The sequence below is a fragment of the Phodopus roborovskii genome, unplaced genomic scaffold, assembly GCF_943737965.1.
Source record: "Phodopus roborovskii unplaced genomic scaffold, PHOROB, whole genome shotgun sequence".
Classification (NCBI taxonomy): Eukaryota; Metazoa; Chordata; class Mammalia; order Rodentia; family Cricetidae; genus Phodopus; species Phodopus roborovskii.
Window position 1 is genome coordinate 15,264,968 of NW_026126433.1, and position 18,351 is coordinate 15,283,318.

At 38.4% G+C, this 18,351-nt stretch overlaps 1 protein-coding gene across 2 annotated transcripts in view; it reads right to left on the minus strand.

Moving 5' to 3' along the window:
- Nucleotides 1–10,236: 10,236 nt before the first annotated feature.
- The window catches only part of Tbl1xr1 (TBL1X/Y related 1), a 117,020-nt gene continuing 108,905 nt past the window's right edge, over nucleotides 10,237–18,351 (minus strand). For both annotated transcript variants that reach the window (XM_051185917.1, XM_051185918.1), the window contains exons 15-16: nucleotides 15,551–15,652; nucleotides 10,237–14,831 (exon numbers count right to left, since the gene is read on the minus strand). In XM_051185917.1, the coding sequence (XP_051041874.1) occupies nucleotides 14,805–14,831; nucleotides 15,551–15,652 (129 nt within the window). In that variant the 3' untranslated portion in view covers nucleotides 10,237–14,804. The remainder of the gene's footprint in view (nucleotides 14,832–15,550; nucleotides 15,653–18,351) is intronic.

Genomic DNA, 18,351 nt, shown 5'->3' on the forward strand with positions numbered 1-18,351 from the left:
CCCAATGGGCATGGTCAGTGCCACAGAAGGAGACAAAGTGAATATCCCACTACAATTCCCCTTTTAGTCTAAAGAAAAGGTTTAGGCTTGATACAAAACTATATACAAAACAGTGAATAACAATTGTGCTCTAAGAAAAGGAAAATTGAGAACAAAATGACCTACATATCTAGTCCTAGGGTAAAGGCATAACAGAGTTTTTACAATAGAGTTGTCCTAAGCTGGAAAACTTAAGTCTACTACCTAATATATCTAATTAGGAAGACAGAATAATAGTTCTGATAGTTTAATCTTCAACCTCACCAAGACTTGAGAAGGAAAATAATGATACTAGGGTAGACAGGAAGTGTGGATGGGCAACTTCCAAAAGGTGCAATGAGGACAGAAACAGCAAGCTACCTGGACAGTCACCCAAGATCTCACAGCAACATTGGTACACCCAGTTTTGGCTAAGGCCAAGAGAACTTGACAGACCACAACAGCACCAAGGAGGTAGAAAGGCTGTCTTACCCTGACTTGGCAAGGTGCAGCAGTCCTCTATATTTGTCTCGTGCAAGCACATAGGAGTACATGTCCAAATCAGTGGTCAAGGTGGGGGCAGTTCTTTGCCCAAGATAGCTAGGTGAGTTAGGTTTTCTAGATATGTAGAGATGTATTTGAGATGAATAGGCATTCTTAAAACCTTTCAAAGACCTACAGAATATGACATTTAAAATGGTTTAGGGTTTTTCTTGACTGTGAGACATAAATGCTCCTGGCAACACCACCTGCACCAGAAAGGAAGATATAAGATGGAAATCGAAGAAACGCGTTATGAAATTTACTTCCAATATGGCAAGACTAGCCATTTGGACAAGATACTGCTCTTGTCTTGACTGTTTGACTTTATGCTGTATAAACTGGACATGCAGGACCCACAGAAAAGTGACTGCTGATTCAAGATGGCCATTGCTACGGAGTTCCTGCTTCATGTAAGAGTCTGCCAGACAGTCTGCAGGACACAAAGTAAAGTGACTGACAAACTGCCAATACAGGAAGACAGTATAAAGTTTCCTGCTTTGCTGAAGAGTCTGCCAGACACACTATGGCCTATAGGCTGAAGATAAAGCATTACAGAAGAACTTCAGGTGACTGACCAGGCAGTGAGTTGTCTCTGTCATTTCTAGAGTTTATATACTATCCTTCTGTTGTCTTTGATGGAGTTGAAGACAGTTATGGTTATAGTTTTCCTTAGTTAGGATTAAAGATAAGTTACATATAGGACTTTAGACTCACAAAGATAGGATAGATGATAGAATAGTTTCTTTTAATCTTGCTAAATGTTAATGGACTAAATATTGTTAATTGTGATTCTTATTTGATAACTATTGTGTGATATATTTTGCTATGTTAAGGTTAAAACCCTTCTTTTTATTTAGACAGAAAAGAGGAAATGATGGGAGATGTCATTCTGTAAATATATTTCTCATACTGGTTAATGAATAAATCACTGTTGGCCAATAGGAAAGCAAGATAAGTGGGACCAGGAGACAAGGAGGATTTGTGGAAGTAGTGGGGAGGAGTCAACATGGATGGAAGACGGAGAGAGCAGAACACCAGCAGCCTCTCTCTCCGGTAAGATCAGACCATGTGGAAGTACTTAGATTAATAGAAATGGGTAAATAATTAAGACAGAGCTAGCCGATAAGAAATTAGTACCTGGTCAACAGCATTATATCAAATATGTGTCTCTATGTGTTATTTGGGGCTGGCGCCACTGTGGGTCCGACTGGCGGGAAAAACCTTACTCCTAACATTACTGTTTATGTTTTAAAAGGACATACATATATAAAGATTGCATATTTTATTATGACATTTTTCTGATAAATTTTTTGATTTAAAAATCTATTTTTGATAATGTTTACATTGGTGATTAGTAGCATTATGGCATGACTTTTCAGCATGAAATATATTTTGAGAAATTATCTGAACTAATAAGGTTTTGATATAAATTGAAGGAATTGTACCACATGCTAATACTGAAGAACCATGTGGAACTTCACAAAGGATGTAAGTAGTGCATATTCACAGTGTAACTGGCAGTAGACACTTCTAGTCAAGGAAAAATTCAAGTCAGTTATTCAGTTACTTGAAGCAAATGAAAATTTTCATTCAGTGACGTCACTATGGAGACAATTGCCTTAAGTCTTCACTTGAGTCCCTCGGCCAGCCTGGCTTTGACATGTGTCTGTATTGGTGTTTCTTTAGCACTTCACACCTTGCTTTGATAGACTCTGGAGGTTGCTTTAGATTTTGTGTTGAAACAATACATTTTACACTGTTGTAACAGGAGCACTAACAGCAGTTAGTGACTTGCTTACTGGACTGTTTGAAAGTCTCTGATTTAGACACTTTGGAAAAATGCATAGTGCCGTATGCACTGTTCCTGATTTTATTTTCCTCATGATAGAAAAAAATAGCAGAAAACTGAAATATTAGATTTAAGATTATATCCTATTTGTAGAATCAGATTTCTGTGGATTATAATTTAAACTGAAATTTTTAGGCAGTAAGCCAATTGTTTTAGATAAGACAATAAAATTATAAATAAAAGTTTAGTGTTTATACAAAAATCATTTTCAGTATTTCTTTTCCACATAAAATAGTAGCTTCAGATACAAGCTATTCTTTTTATTAAGACTGTCTTTAGTTTATATAAATATTTGTAAATTGGTCAATACCTGTAAATTTACATAAAAGTAATCTTGAAGGCAGTTTTAACTTTTTTCAAAATTTGCAAACTTCTTGTAGGCCTGTAGTGGTAAAATTTGTACCATTGAATCATATTTTGCAGACCAATTAAAAAACTAAAACTTTCACTTTCTTTGACTTATAAAAGGTGTGTGTTTTGTTTTTTAAGTTTAAATTTTTGTATAATATCAAATAAAGTTTATATCTGGAAATTGTTGGGGTGTAATTTTTCTGTGAAAGTCATTGGTTTTGTAATGAAATTGGGGCTGTGCCAGTTCAGATTGAATTGGTCTGAATCCAACTCTGTGTTTAAGCCTGCTAACTCCCATATTTCTCTGGCTTTCCATAAGGGTCAGTTTTTTAGATGGCTGATCTGTAGTACTTTTGATGCAGTTAAGTGTTTTACATATGAATTTTTTTCTTGGAAATATTTGGATCTACTCCATGCTGTGCAGCTCTTTCTCATGTATTGAATATGATAGTTTAATGGTGACCCAGATACTATTTGTAAATAGTGGTCATTTAGGGATGGTGCTCTGCTCTGCAGCTTTATGACTAATAAAGTCTCAGAATTAAAAAAGAGGGGGTGTGGGGAGTAGGCAGAACAGGGAATGTAGGGTACTTTTTGTTGTTGTCTATTTGTTTTAAGATTAGTTATATGTATGCATTTGTTACCTGCTCATGGAGTTCAGAAGAGGGAATCAGATCTCCCCAGGCCCTGGGGATGGAGTGCACTGATAGAACCCTTGCCTAGCATGTGCCTGATCCTGACAGGAGGTTGGGAAGAGGAGGGGGAGGAATTGCATGCAAAAGAGGAGGAAAGGCAGAAGCAACTTTAAGAATATAGGGAAAGATACTATCCAGGAAGGACCTGGTTTGCTAAGAATAGCTAAACTCCAAGTTACAACAGGCCATTCCTCAGTCTCTGTCACTCAGCTTCCACCCCAACACAACACACAATCCTCCCCTTAACACCTTAACTCATTGCCCTCTAAAGGAGCCCTCTTTATAGTACCAGGGCTTCTGATTTTCTCGAGAACTCCTACTCTATATACTTAAGTGATGCCTATGACTAGTGCCCTTGCCTCATTAGGCAGGCCACAGACCACTGCTTCATCTCCACCCTCCACCCCCATCTCCCAACCCTGAGACAGAGGAGCCTTCACAGATACCAGCAACAATTCACAAGTGTGGGCCACATCTTGGCCAGGCATATCCTGACTAGAAGTCCTCATTCCCTATATGTAGAACTGTGCCATGTAAAATGTGGCTGCTGAACTCTCCACACCCAGGGGCTCTGCAGGTCTTCATCACTGCTAAGTCAACCACTTCCCCAATTGTGGAGAAAAATAAAAACCTCAAGTGTTGAAAAATAGTGGTATTATATACTCCTGGTGACTCATTGTAGCTAGGCATGTGGCAAGTATCATAAAAAGGACTCAACTACAAGGTATTTGATTGTTTTGGTGTTTCCAGACAGGGCTTCTCAGTACCTATGGAGCCTGTCCTGGAACTCTATGTGTACACCAGGCTGGCCTCAAACTTAGAGATCCGCCTACCTCTGCCTCCCAAGTGCTGGGACAACAGGTGTGCACCACCACCGCCTGGCCAAACTTTGTTTTTGTCATTATTTTTAGGTAAAAGGAAATGTGAATGGGGAGTGGACAGGATTTACAATGGTGATCATTTACCCTAAAACAAAACAAACAAACAAAAATTTCAATGTGACACAATCTTCTGGAGTCTAAACACTAAAACCAATCTACTGAAAGAAAGTCTATGCTGACCTCACACATTGACACGGAAGATGAGCATGAGGCTGTAGTGTGCCCCTGTAGGGATTCTGTAGATTTAACAAGTTTGCACACACATCTGGAGAGCAGAATGTTGCTCATTCTATAACCATCCCACTGAAGTGGGCCTAAGAAGAAATACCACTTCTCACACTGGGACTCTAGATGAAGAAAATGTGACATGAATAGGGTACATAGTATCAAGTTATATATCACACAAATTATATATAACACAAGACTCAGACAGATCACTTGGCAAGGAACCGAATTCACCATTCTGAAAACAACAAGAAATCCACAGGATGGTTGCAAAAGCAGAGTTTAGGAATAAAGCCAGTTTCCAAATGAGCACTAAACTCAGCATATGCAGTGATATTGTGTATCAGCTGCCATTATGAATACAAAACACAACTTAACTCTCAACAAAAGGGGCTAAGACTCCCACTTGTCAGTCTAGCATCTTCCAGAAACAGGGCCAAGGGAAGAAAACAGTTGCACTTCTGGAGTCTTCCTACACACTGAGCACTGTGCTTAAAATATGCTAATCCTTACAACCAGATGCAGTAGTCACTGCTAGGTAACAGAACAAGATGAGCAGAAACTGTATGTTGACCAGTCTGTACAGTTAACCTGGGCTTGCCTTTCATGACAATCCTTTAAAGCAGCTTAGCTAGTGTTTATACGCTGACAAGCTGTGACAAGATTCCTTTAGGGGAATTTCTTCCTTTTCCATGCATTCCTATCAGCAACCATATCACAGCAGTCTCAAGATTTGTCACCATTCTTTAGGCATTTAGGATAGACATGAATAGGGATGTCTGTATTTTGTTTTTAAAATTTTCCTATGTGCATAGTAATAATCATAGCAGATTTATTAGGTTCTTAGTTGTCAGATATTAGGATATAATAGCCAAGTCACTAGTTCCAAAGTAGCCTCCTGAGAGCTGAACTGAGTGGCAAAAGGCACAAAGACAACTGAAATGTCTGAAATGTAAGTTTATTTCTTTTGAAGTCTGGGGGTATGAAGAACATGAGATTGATTGGCACAGGATTCCAAAACCTCCAAGTTATTTCTCTTAGCAGTTAACTGCTCTATTGGGCTCAACTTTATGAGTACTAAGATAGACACTTGATTCCTTTGCCTTTTGTCATTAACAAAACAGGGAGAACTATTTAATAGAGATGCTGCAAAGTGTACTGAGAGCTAGAGGGATACTCAGTGTCTGTGGTGGATTGAGTGAGAATGGCCTCCCATAGGATCACATATTCAAACTTTGGTGCCCAGCTAGTGCAACTGTTTGGGAAGGATTGTGAGGTGTAGCCTCATTGCAAGCTGTCACTGGAGATGGGCTTTGAGATGTCAAAAGTCCACATCATTCCAGTGGGCTCTCCTCCTGTCCTGTGCACATGGATCAGACATAAGCTGTCAGCTACTGTTCCAGTACCATGCCCCACCATGGTCATGGATCACCTTTGACAGTTTAAGCCCCTAGTAAATGCTTTCTTTTGTAAGTTGTCTTCATCGTGGTCTCTTCACAGCAACAGAAAAGTGACCAAGACAGTGTCCCAGGACAGACTCATGCCACTCTACATACAGTTCAAGGACTCAGAGCCTCAGCCTCTTACAGATCATTTCCCTTTACCAGTCGCCTCCAATCAGGCTGCATTCTTTGAATCTACCAGTCGGCTCAGTTTCAGTCAACAGGAATTTTAGGTAGGTAGTTGTAATGTCTTATAGGACATTGTAAACTACCTTCTCCTGAAATCCCACTTCACAAAAACACCATCTGTTTCTTGTTTTTTTTTTTTTTTTTTTTTTTTTTTTTTTTAAACTGGATCATTACTACATTTCCAGTACCAGGAGGAAATGATGAAGAAAGGAAGACCACTTACAAGGAAGGGAAAAATGAGTTCAAAATGCCTTTAAAAGGATCACAGAAAATAATCCCAAATGTCTGCTAAGACAGTACATGAACCAGAAGCCTGGTTTCCAAAAGATGTAGCAAAGGTGTCCAAAATGGAGGTATAGGCCAGTAATTTAGGATATGGAAGTAAAATTACAAAACTGAGCCCAACTTGGACTATGCGGTCAGATTCCATCCCCAAAAGGAAACCCCATGGAACTTGAATTTTAAACACACACGCGCGCACACACACACACCCACACACACACACACACACACGAGCACTGAACAAAATTTAATTGTATTTTTAGCATTATTAAATGACTTTTTAATAAAAGACTGAGTCTTTGGACTGTCATCTTGGCCTCTCTTCTGTATCTGCATGGAGATGAAAACCCTTCCCAGGATTTCCCCTTCCATGAGTTCCTAAATGGTTTCCTTTAAAAATGAAGTACAGTAAATGGCCTTTATGGACTCTCTGAAATGGCTCAAAGCCAAGCTATGCACCAGAACAAACTGATAAATCTGTTTTAACCATGGGTTCTCTTCTCTTTCTGTGTATGTAGCAGTTTGTAGTAAGTCAATGGAATGTCCATGGAGGTGGCTGAACTTCAGTGACAATGTGGCTAGAGAAAGTTAAAGGGGCAAGGTGTGGGCCAGGGAGATGGGTCAGCATGTAAAACCACAGCTAGACTGGAGTATTCTGCACAGTGACAGCAACAATGGAGACACCCCAGTTCAAAACAGAAAACAACAGGTGGAGGAAAATCAACTCCCCAACTTTGACCTCCACATACACCGAGGCACTTGTACTCATATACAAAGTAAACAAACCTATTTAAAAATAGCAGTATGCTGTCCTTTACACACACCAAGTGCTGTTCTCTAAGGATTTCAGACAGACTATAAAGTTAATCTTCAATTATGAAGTTGCTAACTCTAGCACCATTTTATAGAGGAAACAAGTCAAGACAGTCATGAAGGTCAAGCTGAGCAGATAGTCAGACATGCTACATCTACATGCTGCAGAAAGGACACCGAAGTCCCCAAGGGTCTTACATTGGGCCACTTGAAAATGTACCCTGAACCTATTTTGAAGAATGCATCAAATTGCTAACAATGTATATGAATGAGGAACTTGCTACAGCCTAGGACCAGATCTGTTGTTATACTTTGTATTTGACTTTCTTCCTATGAATGAGCTACAATTAAATCCATGCCAATGGCAGATTCAATCACCAGTTAACCCTTGCACAAACAGGCTCACAAAGGCATACATACTGTCATACTATACCATATTAAGTCAGAGGTGAGCCAGGTACTTTATTTTTTTACAAGAATTCTAATGCACATTCCAGGTATTGATGGGAGATGCCCTTCTATATATATGTTTCTCTTATTGGTTGGTGAATAAAACACTGATTGGCCAATAGCCAGGAAGGAAGTATAGGCATGGCTAACCGGATGAGAATTCTGGGGAGAGGAAACCAGGGAGAGACTGCCAAGAGATGTCAAGCTGCCCAAGGAGTAACATGCCTGATTACGGGTAAGCCACAGCCTCATGACAATACATAGGTTAATAGAAATGAGTTAATAATTAAGACAGAGCTAGTCAGTAAGAAGCCTGACCAATCAGCCAAACATTTTATACTTAATGTAAGTCTTTGTGTGTTTGAGGCAAAGCAGCAGTGGGACTAGGCAGGACAGAAGTTTCTATCTACAAGGTATATAATTTTTTAAGTTAAAATTAATCTGTTACTATTCGTATCTGAAGACTTACATTAGTTCAGCACATGGCCAGCACCCATACTTATCACCACACATTGAAATAGTTCAGCCAACCCAGCTAGAAATATCTAATGTACACAGGTAGGTTTTCTTTTATGGGGACAGAGGGGTGGAAATGGAGCCTCATGTAAGCTAGGCTTGTCTCAGACTGGATATGTGACCTTGAACTCTTGACCTTCCTGACTCCACCTCCCCAGTGCTAGAATTACAGGTGTATGGCCTCTTTGCTCACAAACACGTTCATGAAAGCTACTTTTGCTCTGATACCTTTGTGGTCTGTGTCATCTCCACTAATCATGTAATCATTTATTTGTTCTTCCCCACCTGCAAATCTCCTCATGTGACCAAGATTGTAAATAGGTAAGGCAAAAGCCAAGTTTCCAGCAGTGCAAGATGTTTTACTTTCCTGAATTATGTAGACTCCAAAGCTGGAGTCTCCAGGTTTGGCGTTTGCAAAGGTTGGGTTCCCCATCCTTGTTCTGGCCAGCAGACCATTATGGCAGACCATTCCGACATTGTATCATGTTAAACTAAATTGTAATTGTTTTCCAGAGCTAATTGCATCCCACCGGTCCTAGTTCTTAAAATAAGAATTTCCCTTCCCACCTGGATCAGACAAACCCAACAACCAAGAAACATTAGTAATTGTCAGCTGGACTTTACTAAACACTTTGTGTTTAATATATTTAAATTATAAAGAAATTACAAGGAACTCCTAAAAAATTTAATACAAAAATATTACAAGTTAGGACAATTAAGCATTGGTAGATGACATTTAAAGGAGCATGCAGGGAAAGGCATCATAGGATTAACATTTTCACTGTTGACAGAGCCTTGGGACAGCAGAGAAAAGCACCACAAAACCAAGTGTCCATATGGCTTTTCCTCTACTGCAGTTTTCAAATGAATATATAGGGAAAAAAAAAAAAAAACCCGAAACCAAACAAACAAAAAGTACCAAAACAGCTACATTTAACCTAATCAGCTACATTATTATAGTAGGCAAGAGATCTAATTCATGGTAAAGTATAAGAATTAGAAAATTAAAAGTAATTCCCTGCAATAGTGGCTTGATAAATTTCTGTTAACTTCAGGCTCACATGGACTCTAATCCTTGGCAGCCCAATGCTTTCTGGAAAAGTATAAAAACAGAGTGCCATTAACAACCTATGTCATGCAATAGAAGTTAACCCCTTGAAAACTAAAGGCTGTTAGCTTTAGCAACTGCAGTGACAGTATGACAAGGCTATCTCTACCTGTTGCTATCAAGGAAACTGAAGAAGGACATGGAGAAGGCAACTTGACCTAGAAAATGAAGAACATGTCCAATAATTCTATTCTGAAAAAGTCTCTGGTAACTACAAAAGTATTGAGAGTAATGGCAGATAGTTGGGTGCCTTGAGACTTTCTTAATATAGGTTTGTAGTGACATAAGTAATTAGCTAACCACTGCAGTATGCTTGCTTTATGTGGAGGGAGAAGCTCCTGCCCTGAAAGCCTTCAGTCACATACTTCGTGTGTCTTGTGTCACTGCATGCAAAGCTAACAGTGAATCTGACGTCTTAGCTCACGTGAGAAATCCTCTAAATTATCAATTTTTCAAAATCACTCAGGAATCATCATTATTCTTTAGCTGATTACATGCTATTATTTAACAAATATAGAAAATAATCCCTTCATTTTAAAAAATCTTATCCCCTGCAAGAAGTAATAAAATAGCAAAAACTTTAATTTCATCTATGGGCTTCTTTAAAGTATACATCTTGGAAACAATGTTTATGAAAACAGTGATTCCCATGGCAGTTATATTCACTGGAGATAGTAAGAGTGAGGACAGATAGGTTGTAGTAGGGAAGACTCTTGGAGCAAAATCATTTATTCTACACTTAACAGTGGGAGATAAAAGCAATCGAGATGTAAACAGGAAATTGTAAACAAATGCCATCCCTCTCTTCCCATGACTAGACAGTCTATACAAACCACTTAGGTATCAAAGGTTTCATATATGTACACAGCCAACATAATATCAAAATATACTTTATTCTGGACCTCTTTCAGATCTGATTCAAATTACAGTTTTCAAAGCAATACAATGCAAAGGGGAAACTGCAACAACACACATAAAAAAAATGTGCCTGGAAAGGGTCAAAGGGTCATTGGGGACAAATCATCGTGATGTGGAACCAAAATACATAGTAAGTGTCATTGACATGGTCCAGGAGAGACAGACGTCTGTATCAGTCTTCCTTACACAATCATCATGAAAACTGAACAATAAAGTTCCTTAACATGTACAAAAACTGTCATAGGCTGGTTTACACTTTATAACAGCTTTAAGGTAACTGGGAAACTAAAGAAAGGATGCAGACATCATCACCCACTGCTAAGGTATGCTCACAGAATTAGACCCAAAGGATTTGCCAAAATCCAAATGAAAACATTCTATATAGTGACAATGTCAAAGTCGGGAGAGAAAACCATTTCTGAATTTAAGGATGGAGTCTACCTGTCTGTAATGAGATGAAAAAGTACACCAGATACAACATGCAGAATTTTTCCTCTCCAACTTATCCAGAAATTCCAAAGAAAACATGATAAACAGCTTGCTAGGTTTAAAAAAAAAAAAAAAAAAGCCTTCACCCTTCTTCAACACTGTCACAGAGGGCAGAAATAAAGAATGCTATATGCTATGAACACCTCAGAACTGCTAGAGAAGAGATCACATTCTGAATGAGTGGATTAAAAATGTGAGCACTTCCTTTTTTTTCTCCCTTCTACATTCAACTAGAATCATGTATTAAACAACTGGTATTAAATGTGACAGACACTTCAGAGCTATTACTGGAAGGAGTAGTTCATACCTTCCGTCCTTGCTGATTTCAAACAAAAGGAGGGTATCAAAACAAACAAAACCACCCCCAGGGTCTCTGTAGGCTAGCTGCGAGCCCCTAAATGCTGGCTTTTGCTGGTGTGCCACGATGTTGGTCCACGGAGGCAGGATTTTTGCAGCAACTGTGCAAGTACCACTCTTAGCTCGTGGGAATCCAGCTTTTGTGGAAATGTGCAATGCACTTACAAAAACATAAATGGTCTTTTAAAGAGCAAGACAGCACTGTCTGAGATGGTTTTCCTATGCATCTGGTCAAACTGATCATGTCTGCTTGCAGAAGCCTGGTCATCTATGATTCCTTTCACCAGCAGAATGCCCAGTCCTCCATGGGCCTCTGCTCCTCATTCATAGTCTACATTACTCTTTTTAAACAAAATCATTCTACATAAACAGATAGCTCCTTAAAAATAGTACTCTCTCATTAAATCTGATTTGACAGAAATAATCTTAAGGAAAAAAGGAGTGCTTTATAAGTGAAAAGTACAAATCTTTGGCCTGTCTCTTGACATTTTTATGTCAAAAAGCAAAAAACCTTCATGTGATTCAATCTATTACTTTTTGCACCATAATTTGTTGGTTTTTTTTTTTTAAATACCATAAAAGGAGGCACTTTCAGTATCTGTAAAAGGTGTTTAATCCTAAAACATACTCACCTAGAGGATAACTTATGAAAACAGAATTTGCTATACTCTAAGATCTATTATTCCACTTACCACTCCTAAAGACATTTGAAAGTGAATAATATTACCTGATCACAGAAAATGGGAATGGGGCAAAACTACTTCTCCAGGGGTCTCCCACATGGAGAGCAGATCCCTTCATGCCTTTTATGGGTGGCAGCTTGCTCCCTCTATTCTACTTTAATCAAAAAGTATTCATTTAAAGTCTCCTTATTCTCTTTCCTTATGATTAGGTTGCTTACAGTAGAATATAAAACAATGATCTAAATGAACACCATATAAAGACTACTACACTCCATGACTCTTCAGAGTAAGCTCTCAGAGAAAGACAAGAGGGAAAGTAAGAACAAGACAGAATTTCATATGCTGTGAAACATGGTCTCCCGCGATCAACTGACTGCTCTGGTGGACACACCGGGCGGTGTCTGTGGAGCAGCATTGTGGCACGTCAGCAGGCTACAGTGACAGTGAGAACAGCAGCAAAGCACACAGTTCTATGCTCATGAAGAACCAGCCTAAAGATGGACACCTTCAGACAAGCCTGCACAGGAAAACCTGAGGCCTTAGAATAGCAAAGCTCTGCACTCACACTCTGTTAGAAATCACAGCTAGGTGCTAAAGTAAAATAGCCAAAAAATTAGGAAAAGAAACCAACAAACACACCCAACAGGAAGCAAGACAATATCATAAAAACTGTTATTATGGCAGCTGTATTGCAGGTTTGTGACTGTCTTTGAATCAGCTGGGAAGAATGTCAATGACTGTATGCAAATGAATAAAATGTCCATATCAAAATACAAAAGCACTATCAGCAATCACCTCTGACTAGGTTAGATTCAGTGCAACTGACAAATGCATCGCTGAAGGAAATGCAGCTTAGGCATACTGAAAACTTTTGTGTCTATTCCTGGGAGCACATTTATAAATTATTGCACAGATTTTTTATTTTTATATATATTTTTTTTAAACAGCAACAACAGAGGCCAACAGATGTGACCCCCTGGCAGTAAAAGCAGAATCTCAAGTGCCAGACACTCAGCATTGTAGATTTCCTACAGAATACCAGAGCAGTGAGCTCTAAATCTCTCAGTGTGATCCAACCTTAAAAAAACCACCTGGCACAAACCATAAATGACTGCCTCTCTGGATGCAAATTTTAAAAATATTATTACAGTATCATAGTCCCCACTAACAACAATGGGGGAGATATAACAATGCAGAGTAAAATTTAAGTGTATTCATCTTCTTTACCAAAAGCAAATGCCACCCTACCTTAGTGAAGCCAAGACTTCCATCAATCAATGCTGTTTTATAAAGAGCAAAGCAGCAGATACCAAGCATTGCAGCTGCAGAGCTGGGTTTGACAAAGGGTGGGACTTAGGAGTCAAAGGCCGCAAAATAACTACGGACACAAATAGTGTTATAAATCTGCTAAGCACTTTCTTAATAAAAATTTAAAGATATAAATTTGACAACTATTTTCTTCAGAACCAACATGCCTTGGTTCTGTTAATCTCAACTGTCCTGTTTAACCACCTTCACAAACAGCCTCTGGTGAATATTTGTAGGTTTTACTTTTAGCTGATTGGGTACCTATATCTTTAAAAACTTGATATGAACAGAGTAAAAGACATGATGTAGTAGTGATTACTGGAAAGCAGCAGCTTAGATCTACATTGCTTTGACAAAGTGCAGCCTTGACGCCACAGACTAGGGCAGAGTGGCACAGCAGCCACACTTCTCCCTAAATCCTCAGTCATTGCTACTCAAAAACACCTGGAAGCAAGCCTTTAAGAGTTATTTTTAAAACTAAGGTAGCAAGCATTTTGCCATGTGATGGCAGTGTTATATGCTGTAATCTTGTAATCTTGCTTTGTAAAAAGAAAACTAACAGATTTTTTTTTTTTTTTAATACTGGAATCTGGTTACATTACGTATTTAAGCTTCTATACAGAATGATGGACACTTTGAGAAGCTAATCCTTATCCAGAAACATTTTAATCTCTTAAGAAACAAGTAAAAACAGACAAGTGGTTAATTAAAAAAAAAAAAAAAAAAAAAAAAAAGCCCCAAACTACATTGCCCCTTCTCACAATAGTGCACATTTTGACCATAATTTAGCTATGGCTACGAAACATTGGAAAGTTTTTGTTTTTTTAATCTCTCTTCTTTATGTTATTAAGAAAAAAAAAATTGTGCCCTTCTATTCTTAAATTGGCAGAAATATGTCCCCAAGAAGAAACTATTTTAATTAAGCCATTTCACACACACACACAAAGAAAATCAAAACAAAAGATAACGTAATACCCTTTGCTGATGTGTCTTAGAGTGACATGACAGATGTCATGTGGTTTCCTTTAATGTCAACTTCCCCAAAATATGCACCAACTGAATATATGCTCTGGGAGCCATAAAATGTACCAAACATCTACCTTTTCCAAAGAATGCAGTAAAATATTTTTTAAGATTTCTTTGTTTAAAAGATGAGGAAAAGTAAAAGAATATGATTCACTCCCTTATTTCATGCATCCATAATCTAAACCAAAACAAACTTGAAAGCAAGAACAAACTACTGCCGCGAGTTTTTTGATAAGTCCACGTTCTCTGTACATACAAACTGCGCACTACTGAAGGGGGAAAAGAATATAATCCATGGTGTCTGATGATTTAAAGGGGAGAAACAAGGCTGTCATTAATATCCAAAACTGGTACATGTGTGGTTTGCTCTTATAACGCATTGTCCATCTCTTCTGCTTTCCATATCCAGACTTCTAAACGCTACTTAGGGGCACAGCAGGTTAGATCCCAGCACATGGTGAGCAGAATTCACAGGCTGGGATGAGACTGTCATCTTCAGGGTGCAGCTGTGTTCATATACACTGCATGTATATACTTCTCTTACATTTGGCTGTAGTGGACTGGCCATGGTTCAAGTGGGACTATAGCAGTATGTGGGTCAGGGATAGTCTTGTGGCTATGTACACATTCATAGTCGGTCCATGGCTTCCAACTAGTAACGCTATTTCCGAAGGTCTAAGACACAAACCTGGAAGAGATTGCAACAAATACATTTCAAACTTATCTTGTATATAGATCACAATGTAATTTACAATCTGTTTCTAAGCTGAATATTCATAAAATCAAAGCAACAAATCATAGAAAAAGACTTAACTGAGCCACCACAAGCTACAGTAACTAAAGCAATGGTGCTGTAATTTTTTAGGAATTAATCTTTATAGTCAGTAAAAGGGGGTAGGAAGCATACAAAACACTGTTCTCAGATCTTAATAAAAGCCCAACTCACTCAACAGCCCTGGGACTCTGTAGCTTCTCTTGCTTTATAATAGTGGAGGCCACTCTACCATTTTTTAAAAACCTACTAAACAGCACCCCAAAGGTCTCAGTGTCAAATATCTCCATGAAGAAGTCAGTCTCAATTCCACAATTTCAACAATCCCTCCATAAAAAAGGAGATCTAGGGAAGGAGTTTTAAAAATGTTAATCACTGACACATGATACTTCACTACATTTAATTATACAAATGAAGATTTATTTACACTGAAAATCGCTCATTACTTGGTTATGAAGACTCTGGCAAAAATCACCCTGTTTTATTTTAGTCAAAGGCAATGACATATCCAGCACATGTAGCCCAGGGAACAGGGTTGGGATGATGTCAACATCTTTAAAATTTTTATTTTGCAAAGAATATGACGGTATACCCCATATGTGTTCTTCTCTCTAAAAATTCATGAGTGTACTCACTGAACCATCTGATGCACTGGCTCCAACTTTGTCTCCTGCTGCATTCCAGCAAACTTCAAAAATCCCACCTGTTCCCCTGTAACTGTGAACTAAAGCACCTGTCTGAAAATATGAAAAACAGACACAAAGAATCGTTACAGAAGTCAAAACATCAGGATAAGAAAATGATAATGTGGCAGAGTGATGCATGAGACCCCCACCCCCTCAGGGGTCTATAAGCAGCTAATGATTGCTTAGAGAGGAAGAGCCATTGTGTGATCAGAGAAATTTGTTTGAAACTTGACTAATTTCCCTCTTTCCTAAACGTTTTCATAGTTTAAGACTGATGAAAAAGCTGAATGCAGTAGCCATAAATATCTATGGTTACTCAGAAAACAAAGGAGCAGCCACAAAGGCAGAAAGTGACTGAGGCATAAAAGGCAAACCCTGTAGACCTGCTGACCTACAGCAGATGGATGAATGCAAGGTTAAAATAAATAGCCATCCACATGCCCAAACTACCTACCCACCTACCTACATAAAGAACGTCTACCAATCTGTCTCGAAACTGAAGCAAGACAATAATGAATCCAAATATGGTCACAGGCAGAACTGTGATGGTGAGGGTTAGTATGTCACATCATCTCACCTGTATGCTGAAACAAGACCCAGGCCCCACGTGTCATACACTCAGGAAACACTGACCACATACCTTAAATGAGCTACATTTCACTGAAATTATTGTGGATTCTAATCGGAAAATCTTCCAAACATTTAGCAACTAAATGAACAACTAAACAGAAGAACTAAAAAGGACATATACTTTAAAAGACAGCATTCACACACACATGTAAAAATCACAAGGCACTCCAGAGTAATCATAAACATTTACTGAAGAAATAAAAGACAAACAAATGAATACAGCGTACTCTTGGGTAACTAATGCAAAACAACCTATAGACTTATTGGGCACCCCCCCAAAAATCCATAAATACACATCTATTTTGTGAAGTGCTGAAGACCAAAGTGCAAAGAACAGAAAATGTGAAGGATCACAAGGACCAAGACACATGCCATGGAGAGTGGTTAGTTAGGCCTGCAATGTGGATTCAGCTATGCACAAATGTACCAAAGGAACAAAAGATAGCTGGGAACTAGAAATGCATCTCAATGCAGGGTGCCACCTGGCTCCACTAAGGTCCTAGTATAATCCTCTAACTATGAGGCAAGGGGCAAGCAACAAAACAACCAGGTACATGCTTTACAGACATGGTATATGTGGTAACAGCAAGGGGACAATGAATGATGACAAGACAACTGCTTATCCATCTGTAAAGATGACTTTCTTTCTGGACCTCATACCATACAAATCAACACCAGAGGGACCACAAACAAAATCAAGCTTAAACACTGTAGGGGAGAAAAATTCAGAGACCCCAGTGACATTAACAAATATATATTTGTTTATATACAAAGCTATAAGAAGCACCAGTCTGAATACTCTTTTAAAAGAGTGATATGGTAAATTCTCCATGAAGAAGACAGAAAGGAAGACCAGTTCATTCACACCCAGGACAGAAGTGTGCCCAGAACATACAAAGACCACCAACTACCAATAATGAAAAAAAAAAAACAGAGTTGTACTGTCTACTTTAAACATACTATACAACTCAATGTGTAAATAAATATGATTACATTTACCAAATCAAAATAAATATTTAGGGGACTGAGAATTTAGGATATAGGAAATATGGAAGTACAAAGTGCTATGGATTCTCTTGGTAGCAATTGAGAATGGGTAAATCATGAACCCAGAGTTCCCTTTGTGAGCATACAAACATGTACACACACAGATATGCAGAAACTCAACATAAAGTTCATATAAACACCAGAAAAGGTTTGATTCATTTGCATATCAATAACAAAATGAAACAAACCATTATGTTATATCTCCATGAACTTGTATTATAAACCATAAAATGTTAGTGCAAATCACAAGCTTTAAAAAATATGTAGCACATCATAACATTTATTTACAATTTCACCAAACAGTATATATAATTTCTATGGGAATGGCTGACAGCTCTTCATGACTGATGCAGACAGGAGTTAAACATTTTAGCTGTGTCAAAAAAAAAATTTAGTTGAAAATCTTTAAAAACCAGAAGAAAGATATCTACAAGAAACATGGCAAACTATCCTTATAAAGTAATTCTGAAGATGATGCTGTGTTGCTCACTCATGCTAATTCCCACATGCATCACTGTTCAGTAAACCTGAAGATGAACTTAACCATTTTGCTCACATTCATGCCCATTCCCACACATATCATTACTCGGTATTCAGGAGTTGGTCTGGGTGCTCTCTTAGGAACACAAAGTTAAAATGTGGAAATGGTGGTTTTAAACATGTCAGCCTACACACCCTGAAGTGTGTTAAGGAGACACAGTTTCATTCCACTCTGAGATGTCATCCTCTACCTACAAGCTGGACCTATGCTGAGTGTGACCTACAATAGCCACGGTGCTCTGTACAATAAGCAGCTCAGAAAGGATAAAGAAGAAGCCACTAACAATACTGTGGGGCAGGAGGGCAGACCGGCCAAAGTTCCTGAGTGCAGACCTTCCAAAGCCACAGGATTTAGAACTTAATGGAAAACACTCAAATGTGATGGTTTATAGCAAGTAACTCAACTAACTACAATGGAAATCTACTACAGAAAGGGTTGCCAACTGTATGTTAGTATGTCAAACACCAACAAACACTTGAGGAACAGAGAGGGCAGAGTACAGGGCATAAAAGCTTATACACTGAAAAGCTGT